General features: G+C 47.3%; 1 protein-coding gene across 2 annotated transcripts; it reads right to left on the bottom strand.

The window, feature by feature from the left end:
• Nucleotides 1-352: 352 nt before the first annotated feature.
• On the bottom strand, nucleotides 353-11,519 carry TMEM200C (transmembrane protein 200C). Of its 2 annotated transcripts, XR_003994532.1 has the most exons (3): nucleotides 11,184-11,519; nucleotides 6,598-9,017; nucleotides 353-1,899 (listed from the first exon to the last, which is right to left on the bottom strand). XR_003994532.1 is itself a non-coding variant. In XM_030507422.1 (2 exons), the coding sequence occupies exon 2, from the start codon at nucleotides 8,972-8,974 to the stop codon at nucleotides 7,325-7,327; it is 1,650 nt and encodes a 549-aa protein (XP_030363282.1). In that variant the 5' UTR covers nucleotides 8,975-9,017; nucleotides 11,184-11,519; the 3' UTR covers nucleotides 5,767-7,324. The 2 variants fall into 2 exon arrangements, 1 of the variants encoding a protein (XP_030363282.1); XM_030507422.1 differs by lacking the exon at nucleotides 353-1,899 and having other exon boundaries at nucleotides 5,767-9,017.
• Between the last annotated feature and the right edge of the window lie 362 nt (nucleotides 11,520-11,881).

Genomic DNA, 11,881 nt, shown 5'->3' on the forward strand with positions numbered 1-11,881 from the left:
AGCAGTTACCTAAAATCTATTTGCCTGAATTGCCAGTAAGATTTATGTACAACTGTAAACTAAACCAAGATATTCTACAGAACATTTTGGATACATACCTAATATGGTTTGCTGGAAAACACTGCTATTGAGAAACCTGTTGTCTATGTAAGAATTAATTCAACCTGCTGCTAATCATTAGGCAGCATAAAATGTTTATTTGAGCAGGGGACTAGATCAATCTGCCAGTGAAGTGAAAGATATATTATATTAATATTGCTTTACAAATGCAATTACTTTGAACGTGTCACTTTTCTTTGACTTCAGGCCCCTCAGCTCCCTTGGGTTCATCAGGCAGAGGCAGCTACACGGGATAGGTGCATGTGTCAAGCCAGGAGGATACATCCGCTGCAGCCTTGATGGCCCTTTTGTGGTCCAGCCTCTCAGGGAGAGGACAGATGCATGGGAAAGAAGCTAGGGAGTGAGGTGGTGGCTTATTTTGGCTGTTACACTAGATCCTTGCATTTGAAGAAAGGAAAGCCTTTATTTCTTTGCCTCTGTCTGAGTAGGATGATGCTAGCAGAGCTGCACGGGGCTCATATGGAGTCTGTGATGAGTTACAGCAAGTCAGCGCCAGCTATAGCTGGGAGCAGCTGAGTGCTACTAACCGCTGCTGCTGCAACTGCAGTATGTGTGGTTCCTCTTTGTCCACATTTGACAACCCAAAACTGCAAGGACAAGTAAAACAGAGATTTCAGTGACTTGTTGCTTTCCTTTGCGTGCTATCTTGAATAGTGCCTTCTTGGTGAACACTAGTGATGATGCAACCTGCAATCTTGTTGGCTTCTTTTGCTCTTTGGGTAGCTTCTGGGGCTTGTTAGGTGCCATGCTGGCAGCTGACTTATAAACTGGTAATGGCTAGAAACTGCTGACCTTCCTTAGCTCACCATGTGCCCCTTTCCTTCTCCCAGATTGCTAGTTGCAAGCACGGACCAGCTAGAGGGCTACCGAGGCATAGCACTGCTGCAGCACCAGGAGCTCATTGATCCCAGAACTGTGCTACAGCTTTTATTCAGGTTTTGCCTCCTGTGTGCCAGAAGAGATGCAGTAGATCCTTGCAGAGAACTTTAGTAGGAAGGTATCCTCACTTTTCCTGAATGTCAGTCCCAAACTTTTCCTTAAAAAGTGCGACTGCTTCATTAAGGTGATGATGCATCAAAACTCTAAAGGTCTGTCCTGGGTTCAGCTGTAACCACAACAGAGTCTAAAAGAAACAACTTCCTTCCACAATTTGCTTATATTAGTCTCTGAACAGACAGTGAGAAATGTAGCCTGAGCACCTGCCCTTGTTTCAGTGCCGCTGCTCCTCCAGCCACTGTACACTTTGCAAAGACAGATGCAAGGACAAGAACTGCCCTGTTTGCATTTTCAAGCACCAAAGCAGTCTGCAGTGTTAATTAAGTTAGAAATGACAGCAGACAGATTTAAGTTTCCAAAACCCAAAGAGCTGCTACTATCATCGCCTTATGCAGTGTTACCACGATGAACTAATAAACAATGTCAGACTTGCCTTGTTCTCATTTTAAGTTCCTCATTTGAAACAGAATGGCATCAGCTGCCTAATATCATTTATGTCCTTAAATATTCTGCAGGGATGTCTTCCGAAAGCCTTATGCTTTTTCGAAGTTATTTCCTGTAATATTGTGCATGATGAGTCTGAAAGACAGGGAAATAGTCAGCACTTCAGTGCCTTGCATGCAGAAAGAGGCTCTGTTAGAGATAAGGGATGGATCTCCTGTTGGAGGACAAGTGTTCAAGGCTCTGTTCCACTTCAGGCTTCTTGTGTGGTTTGGAAACATCACTTACAGGCAGATATTTGAATGCCGTCATCATTGCATACTGGTGCCTATATTCTTCTCCCTTAAAAAAAAAAAAAAAATAATCTGGTCTGTGCACAGATTTGGCTGTACTTCTGTGCCTTTTTTCACAGAGGAAGATAGTCATGCTCTGTACCCAAGGCATGTTGGAGAGAAATACATTAAGGACTGTGAGGTTGTCTGATGCTATTTTAATAGGGACCCTATAAGCATTTTAAATAATAGGTTCTATTAGGCACTGAGACCAACCTTGTTTCTTCAAAATGAGTTTTGATTGTAAAGTCAGTGAAGTAAAAACACAATGTACCCCTCACCTGCTCCTTCACAAATGGCTGATTTAGTTTATGGCAACAAAATGAGAGCTGTACAGCATGGCCTCAGCCTCCTCCCAGGCAGGTTGGGGAGGATGTGTCAGCAGCGTGCCAGATCTTACCAGTGGCAATGAAAAAGGAGCAATCCTAGGTGATGTGATGACGTTGTACCATCTTACCTTATGCAACAGTGGGTACTGCAACATCTTATCTTTTACAGTTCACAGAGCATAAAAAATCTTGTCTCAATATATTTAGATATTTCAGTAAATATTATGATGGTTCTTCCAATTGTTTGGCAATAACTATACCCTGTCCTTGTGGGTTATGTTTTCTTTAAAGTTAGAGTTCATTTAAACTTTTCTGAAAATAATATATTAATCACTTGAACACTGAACATTCACTTTTTGCTTGTCATTTTTTACTTTAGCTGTGAAGTTTAGCACGGAATGGACTGCTTCCCTAAAGTCAAACAATCTCTTCCCATTTCTGCCTTCTGGTCCAAGAGTATCAGTTATGTGTCCTCACCAGAACCAAACTTCTCATGGAGACAAAGGAGAAATGAAAAAGGTAATGCTCAAAATCTTAGACTGAAACTCCTTTGTGCAGAGGAAGGTGAAGGAAACCTCATGGACTGAGTTTTTAATAGTGATTTTGACAGTTGTTTAGTTTGTGTTCCTATTAATACTTTCACCAAACAAGCATTCTGTCTCATTGCAATGTAATTTAAACAGAATAACAATGGAGAGGAACACTTTAAAGTAGTATTGTAGCTCCACTGCCTCTATCTAATTAAAATGTAGATAAAAGACTAACCAGTGGATAAACACAAGCCATTCTTTTCCATTTCCTGAATTATCCTGTGATCCAGTCAGTGCCTCTCTAATTCCCCCATCCAAACTTTGATGCCGTTTCACCTGATCACACCTGCCTCTGCACTTTTTTCTGAGGAAAGTTTGATGTATTTGCTGTAGAAGAAAAAAAGCCCCCCCCCCAATCTATACCTTTATTGATTATTAAGATTTTAATTGTCAGCTACCACTGAGCACTCGTATTTTGCGTGGGTTTTGTGTAGCAAGGTCTGATTTCTGGCTAGGTTATGGCCAGAGTTCGGTTGTTGCTGTTTTCTTTCATCCCTTCTTTTCCCCTCTTTTGACATGCAGAGAGAAATTTGAGGGGCTGAAATATGTTAAGGAGGCAAAGCATTATTTGGTGATCTACTCTAAATAATTAGTAATTCTCATTTGTCTCTATAAATACAGCCCTGTTTTACTGCATCCACATGAATGCATTCTTGTTTAGAAAGAAAAACTTTTGAGCGTTACCAAAAGCTATTCCTCCTGCTGAAATCCAATAAGCTTTATCACTGCACCATCCATTACTTTTAATAAAAATTATTGTTTAATTAAAGTCATGTTGCTACTTCTGTGTAAACCATTTTGGCTGTTACGGAAATCTGTCCTCTATCTATCTCAGAGTGCAGACTTACAACTGTGTTAAGTTACCTAATTTGATGTTTGTATGTGCACTATCACTCACTGTTGGACAGCATCAGTTCTTGAAAAGGCTGTTAAAAATGTATCTAAGCAATACAGGGTAATAAATCTGGGTTATAGCCTTTTGTAGTAATCAGCTGATATGTCAACAGTTGGAGAGACTGATAAATCAGTTCAGCCAAGCGAACCGGGTTAATACAAGGATTTTAAATATGTTGCTAACCAGCAAAACCTGAGCCAGAACTGTGTTACAGTATGATCACATTAACAGCTTCTCCAGAGTCCTGAGGATTTTGTAATAAACACCAGCATGACTGAAGTGCTATTAGGGCATTTGCCTGTGTCCTCAGACTGGTCCAAGCAGCATCTCATATGAACAGATGCAGCCTTCTACTTAGTGAAGGGAGCATTCTGAGGGTTCAGGCAGAAATTAACTTTTCCTCTGGAAATTTTAGATAAATATCATAGCACTTCTATGCTAAAAAACAAAACAAATCACACATTTCTGGACCAAAATGTGTTTTTTCCATAGCAAAACTTTACGCCTAGGTATTAGCATATCTTTGGGGATATAATTTTTAAATGGGGGGAACTAATGATCCCCTGTTAATAAACATTTTGTATGGGAGCACATCTCTTTACATAACAGGCAGGCGGGTGGATACTGGCAAGTAGAGGAAGCTTCTTGGCTCTTGACAAGGACTGTGGAAGAATTATTTGATGGTGGGACACTGGGGATGAAGGTTAAAAGCAAGAGACTATATTGGAGAAAAAAGCATAAGCATGTGACAGAATGGACAAATGATAGCCAAGAGGCAGCCTGGCAGTCCTGAGCAGCAGTCAGGGCCAGCTGGGAGAAACTCAAGAACAGGTCAAGGCAGGAACCCTAGCACTCCCATCACCTCCTGGTATCACCATGAAAGCCTCAGCTCCTCACCAGCTGCTGTGTTTCTCTCCAGGGCTAACTTTACTAACAACAGTCATGGCTTGTACACAGGGGCTGAATTCCTCAGCCGTTTTCCAACATCTGTGTGTTAAACTTGCCTCTGGAATTTTAAACAAAAATTTCTGACTCAAACTCCATAACCATATAAATAGCTCAACAAAGAGTTTTAATTAATAAAATTGGAGAAAAAAAGGAAGAGAGCTTTTTATTTTTGTAACTTGTAAACAGAGAGAGAGGCAGCTTTCTCTGCTTATTAATCTATATGTTACAAATCAATGCTGTTATTAAAAATCAGCTTGACTGATGAAAGTCCATGTTTCACACCTTTTTGGCAACACAGGAGCAAGCTGTTCAGCTTGTTCAGCTGTATTCAGAAGAATTACTGGGCTGCTTTGTTTTAAATCAATCTATCTAAGGAGTACCCAGAGACTCTCTTAAAGTTGTTTTGTTTCAGAGCGCACTGTAGTTTCCGATGACTAAAGAAATATTTACTAAGACTATATAAAAAAGTGCTTCCTCCTTCAGAATAAAACAATCCCCTGCCACATCTTCACAAGGACCCCATGGCCTAGCAAGTAGCCCTATGACTCACTTCTTCCCTTGAACCTCCACGAAGGGTTTTCACATGGAAAACAACAGGGTATCTTCAGCTGTGTCAGTAACCACCATTTCCGTCAGCACCAGCTAATGCTGCTCAGATACATCTTGTAAATGTTCCTGGAAGTCACAAGAGAAGGAGCAGAAGAGCAGGGCCACCTCCCGTGGGGGACTGAAAGGAAAGACCCATCATACAAATGCCAGCACCAGCCGAGCTGCCTGATTGCTGCTTCACATGGTGCCTAATCCAGCCCATGCCAGTCCAGGCAGTTTTACCATGTACTTTTGCCAGCTAGCAGTTTGATGGCAAAATATATCACATTGATGTTCATATTGTCAATGCACTGGTTGCCACTGACAGGAGGAATGAGATTGCCACCTGGATGTCTCTGTTGCTCGAGAGAATGAGCATTTTCTGCTTTTCGAGTTTCAAGACTCTGACATGGCAAATTGGGTTTTCTTTCTTTTCTTTTAGATTAGCCTTATTTAATAAAGGATTTTGCTGGATTACTAATCCAGCAATTGCATTTAGTGATAGTTATATTCCATTTTGCCATGTACTGTAATGTAAGTAGTTAAGTATGTATTTTATAAGCATTTTAAAACTCAAAAACGTAAGAAAAAATGTAATTGCAACAGACTCTTGCCTGCCTACATACTGTATTTGTTTAATGTCGATTTCTCTTCCCGTAGTAGTGAAATGCCACATCCATATTTAAAATCTGAAGTATTGACAAAATCTGAGCACACAAAGCTGTTTTGGCAAAATAAAAGAGTGCCTGCCGTGCTGCAGCTAGAAAAATGAAACAGCTCGTCAATTCACCAAAAATCTGCCTACAGACAAGGCGTTCTCCAGCCTTCAGGAAACCTGATGCTTTGCTTACGCAGGAAGAAATCCTCACCACGCTGAAATCGGTGAGAAACCTCCACTGATTTCATCAGGGCCAACTGCTATGAGATTGACAGGGCTATTATTATGCTTTAAAATTAAGCTTATGCACATGCATTCACAAACAGGAACAGTAACAGCAGAAAGGCTTAATGCAACAGTTATCAGGGAAGCGCAAAATTCAGAAAGAATATGCTGCAGTTTGAGATTAATGTGTTACAAAAAATTTAATTTTAATAGAAGGTCAAACCTCTAATTTTTTTTTTCTTAGCGTGTCAAAATCTCACATTTCTTCAGCTGTCACAGAACACTGTTAGAAATGGAGACAGAATCTGCCGATTGAATTAAAATGTGGTTTCTCAGAGATTGAACCAGTATTTATTTTGAAATTACTCCTAAATTATTAATTACCCACTTAAAAGCATAAGCAAACCTTTGGCCTCACAGCATTGCTATAATCTTTCACAGTAGAAACCCACAAGATTTCTACGTAATTACTTACCAAAATAAAGGACCTTTTTTTTGTGTGGCAGTTTTGTTTGTAAATGTTTTATTTAAAAAAAAAAATCTTTCAATGCTATTAGTCAATACACGTGTAATAATACTTAATAAAGTATCACGTAGTAGTAGGTATTTTGGATTCAGGAATGCAATGGTTTTAACTAAATCATCAGAGCTCTGTTCTGCTCCAGTCTCTTCTGAATTGTCTTTTTTTCCCCAGAATTTAAACAAACTCATTCTTTGTCAAGGTACGTCATCCTTAAGGCCTGGCAAACTTTTTAGTGATTGAACCAAAACAAAGAGAGAGCTCATCTTTCTTGATCTGAAGACCACGCTGCTCTTGAGCTTAAAAAGATGCCTGCAGTTTTCAAGCAGTTAGTGGCAAATCAGCAAGAAAGAAATCAGAGGAGAACAAGGGGCACTTGGAAATCAAAACAGTAAAGTGCACAGTTACACTGTCTGAAATTGTATTAATCTGATCCAAAGAACTTGCTGGACTGTGGATATTTAATACAATTTGGCTTGCATGAAACATACAATCACGATCAGACAGAAAGGATTTTCTTTTTCTTCCTGAAGTCATCTACAGGCTATACGGAATTCAATTTTCAAGCGTAACATACTGCAGCTCTTTGGATATTGATTGGTTTCCTAAGTCCACAAGGAGATGGAGAAGGAGGGGAAGGTGTGGAGGGCTGCAAGGTGTCCTCATGCCTTCTCTGTTTTATTTAGATGCCAGTACTCTCCAGTTCCCCGTCCTCCAGCCCTAATGCAGCATGCGACCTAGAAATCATAAACAGTTTCTCTTTATTTGTGTACTGTCTTTGAGTTTGCTGGGATTGCTTTCCTGTTTGTTCTCTGCTGGTAGCCTTGGGGGGGTCTGTCTTCTCAGGTGGTTCGTCCTCACAGTCCTGGATTTTACTGGCTGGGGTGTTGGCAACTGACTCCAAGGAGGTGCCTGCCTCCTCCAGGTGGCTGTAGCCCTTATTGCTGCTGGAAGGCTCAGACTGGGAGCTCTGGGAGTCCGTCCTGATGATGGCAGGAGGGGTTGAGGGGGGAGACCCCCCCAGATCAAGAGATTTGGAGTAGCTAGAAGATGCCTTTACCAAGAGGCTAGAGTCCAGGCCCCTGCTGACAGCTGGGGACTGAGGTGGCTCTGGGGAAAGGGGACACCTGGCATCAGGCAAGCAGCTGGTGCTCTGCCGCCTGAGAACCAGCTTGTGCCTCCTGATCCCACAGCCTCCCTTGACGTGACTGCTGCTGAGGTCAGTCAGGCTCAGTTCAAACTCCCCCCGTGGGATCTCCCGGGCTCCCCTCTCACCAGGGGGCCTCCGCCAGCCTCCCCCTCTGCTGCTCGGTGCCAAGGGCAAGAGGGCAAAAGCACTCAGTGAAGAGCTGACAATGGAGCTGGCTGTGCTGCACCGTCCCCAGCTCTCCGGTGGGCTGCAGGGTGGGCTGGTGACAGTGTGGCCAGCAACGTCAGCATGCTCCTGGTAGATGCTGTACACAGCCTCAGCCAGGCTGGGCGGCTGCGGTGGGGTGCAGAAAGAGGAACGCCGTGGTGAGGATGCCAGGTCTGGCGGGGAAAGGGAGACACCCAGCCCTGGTGGCCAGGAGCTCTTGGCCAGCATGGCCGCAGCACCCAGGCCTTCACCGCCAGGCTTTAGCTCCAGGCTCCGGGACTGCACGTAGTTGACAAAGCCATTGAGAGGGGCTGAGGCCAGGGTGCCTCCATCCTTGGTCCGCAGGCTGTGGGCATCGATGACAGTGGAGTAGAGGTCACGCAGGTTGATGATCTTGGTCTTTTTGTCGCGGTTCTCATGCAATACTGCATTGGCGCAGATGAATAGGAAGATGCCGATACCCATGATGAGGGGGCCCAGCACCTTCAGCTTGTCTGAATGCAAGTAGCTCGAGAAAAGACGGAAAAGGAAACCCACTGAGGCCTGGGGGGACAAGGAGGTGGGGGGAGACTGTGGGGACCCCCAGCTGGTAGCAGTGGTGGAGGCGTTGATTCTGGGGTGTGACTGTGGATGGACCCCTGCTTGTGCCCCTTCCTGGCTCCAGGAGCGGTTCTTGGGGGTGCCACCTTGTGGTGCCAGATGCCGGCCTCCGCCGAAGCTGCCTTCTCTGTACACCTGGCTGGGCTTCGGCCAGTAGCCCACCACAGCCAAGGCGATGCCCACCAGCAGAACCAGGATGCCACAGAGGGCGATGAGCCCCGAGAGGGAGCACAGCTTGAGCTTGCCTTTCACCACCACCACGTCGTTCTTGCGCTTCTTTTTGGCCTTGTGTTTGCGTTTGGGGACTTGGCTTTGGGGTCGCAAGGGGTCCTGTTTCCTAGCTGAGATCCTCAGGAGGCCTCCAGTGGCGATCATGGCTGGCTACCCAGAGCACTGCTCCCTACGGCCACTCCAGCTCCTGCAGTGAAAAGGAGAAGAGGATGAGGACCAGGGGCAGATGTGCAGTACAAGAGGTGTCTCTGCTGTTCCTCATTCAAACTGCTGCTAATTAAAACCCTCAACAAGTGGGACAGGGGTTGACACAAGTAGGCTGATCTCCCTTACCCACACAGCTCTGGTGTATGAGGACTGACGGCATCAAATCAGCAATGTGCCCCAATACACTCTTGCCAAAAAGCTATTTAATTTACTTACACTTTAGGTAAATCATAGAGGAAGTAGTATCTGCCAGTGTAAACAACAACAACAAAAAAATCATCTTCCTGGTCTCAGCAGGAGCTTGCAAAGTACTGGAGCTCAGAGCATGCTGAGTCTTACTCCCTAACTGGGTCTGGGGTTACACTGCACACTGGCTGTGGCTAGTGATGTCCTGCAGGATTTGAGAGGATGGGGGAAATAAAAGCAGGAAGGCAGTATGTTTGATCTATAGATACCATTTGTTTCATTACATGACTTACATATTACTAGGGGGAGGGTTAAACATCTAACTTGACTGTCTCAAATGAGTGGGAAAGGCACAAGGGAAACATTCGTACACTGGAAAGTGCTGCCCTGTGAAAGTTTCTTCCTAGCCACTTGCACTTGATCTGCAATATTACAGAAATCCATCTCCCGCCTGCGGTCCAGAGGCACCACTGGTTTGGGAACATGTGCGAAGGACCAGGTAACGGTTATGTAACAGTGGCGAATTCCCCGCCCCCAGACAGGCGAGATGGTGGCTGACAGGTAAGAGATGGCACATCAAATCTTACTAAAGGCGGAGTGAACCCTTTCGAGTCACCCGGGGAACTGACAATGACTGCTTGTAGGAAACTGGCAGGGGGCTAAACGTTCAGCACTCATGGCTTTTGTTCTGCCGGACCATCAGAAGTCTGCTTTCAGTTCAAATGATCCGAGCTACAAAACACAGCGTGTGTAGGAGCAATTCCTGCACTGTTGCAATTGTTTTGGAAGGTATCTTTTCATGCTACCAAGGAGCAGGATCCCCTTTCCCCTTTCTCTTTTTGAGTATCCGATTATTTTTTTCTTTGAGGGAACAAAAGATGACAGCACCAAATATAACACGATTTACAAAGTTCAATTAATTGCACTGAAAGGCGATTAAGTAAGCACCTAAAAAAAATCGAAGGGATCTTGCTTCCCTTCCCCCATTCAGCTTTTAAATCCCATTTCTTTTCTATTCCATTCCCAGATTTGCCATGTATGCGGTAATTTCGTGTCCTATTTACTCCATTTGTATTTTCCCCCGGAAAAAGAAGGGTATTGTCAGCGAGAACATTGTTAAATTACTCTCCGAGGTACTGCACGCTCAAAACAAAGAGCAGAGACTTACTTCTGTTTCCTATCGCTGAACTATTTATTTAATAAATAAAAAAACCCCACACAAGATTTTTTGTTGACGCAAAAGTGTAATTATCGGGGCAGCCTTTGCTTTAATTGCCAGTTCGCTGGTCTCCTTCCTTCTGCTGCCCCACTAGCCAATAGCCCGTCTCCTCTACCACGGCGAAGGGAGATGGTGATCAGCTCCAAGGAATCTTCCCAGTCCGGCATCGCCTGGCACTTAGTTCTTGGCGATGGAGAGAACGGAGCTGGGCACGGGAAGGAGGGCACCGCCGGACCGCCGGCCATTGCCACTGACCGCAACGCAATGAAGCAGCCCGGAGTTCGCAGCAGGGGCTGGAGCCACCTTCCGCACGAGCTGACCGCGACCTCCACTCGCAACCCGCCGCCGCCAGCTCCTTCGGCGAGCCCTCGGGCACTACCTGGACCTTGCTCCGTAAAGACCAAATACAGTTTTAACAGTATTTACAGGACCCTGTTTAACCCCTTCACATCCCTCGGGCGCCACAGACGGGGCTGACCGGGCTCCGTTGCCGGGGCACCGGCTGAAAGGCGCTCGGCCACCAGAGCGAGGGCGCCCGCCGGGGGCTGCCGCTGGCTCCGCCGGGCGCGCCGCGCCGCCCGAGCTGGCCCCGCAGCTCCCTGCCGTCGGGGCAGGGCGCCGAGTCCCGCCGGGCGGCAGCCCCGGTCGGTCCCACCACACCCCCCGGAGCGCCGGTCGGGGGTCGCGGGCGGACGGAGCCGCCACTCAAGATGGCAGCGTCGGGGGTACGCGGTCACTTACCGAGGAGGACCGGGGAGAAGTCCGAGCGGAAAGCGGCCGAGCCGCCGCGGGGAAGAAACTTTCCGGCCCGAGCGGGCATCCCCGCGAGGCGCCCGCCCCGCCGCCGCCGCTGCCGCCTCGCCGCCCCTCACGGCCCCGGCCGCGCGGGCGGCGGGGCTGGGCCGAGCGCTGGGCGCCCCGTCGGCCCAGCCGCCGCCGGCCGCCTCAGGGAGCTCCGCGGGAGCGCTGCCCCCTCGCCATGCCGCATCCTTCCCGCCGCGGGGCCGCCCCCCCGGCAGCGCGCACCCGCCGGCCCCGCTGCCTTTGCCTGTGCCGCCGCTGCGGGCGGTGCGCGGCTGCCGCCGGACTCGGCGCCGTTGCTAGGAGACGGGAGCCGTGACACAGGGAAATTGCGGCAGGATGGCCGCGGCCGCCTCCCCCCGCCAACGCCACCTGCGCACCTGCGCCCGCCCGCCACCGCCCCGCGGCGGCACCGCCCTCCGAGGCACCGCCCCGCACGGCCTCGCCTCGCCCCGCCATGGCGTGCGTGTCAGGCCCCGCCGTGCCCGGCCGCGCTGTGCTCGTTGACCTTTTCTTTCCCCCGTCTGATAAGTGACTGGCCGCGGGCGAGGTGCGGCCTCTCTTCTCCTCCCTTCCTCCCCGATGTCGACACCCCCGACCACCTGAATCCATCCCGGGGCTCACCGTTTAGGAACTCA

Source organism: Strigops habroptila, chromosome 1 (genome assembly GCF_004027225.2).
Source record: "Strigops habroptila isolate Jane chromosome 1, bStrHab1.2.pri, whole genome shotgun sequence".
In the NCBI taxonomy this organism is placed as follows: domain Eukaryota; kingdom Metazoa; phylum Chordata; class Aves; order Psittaciformes; family Psittacidae; genus Strigops; species Strigops habroptila.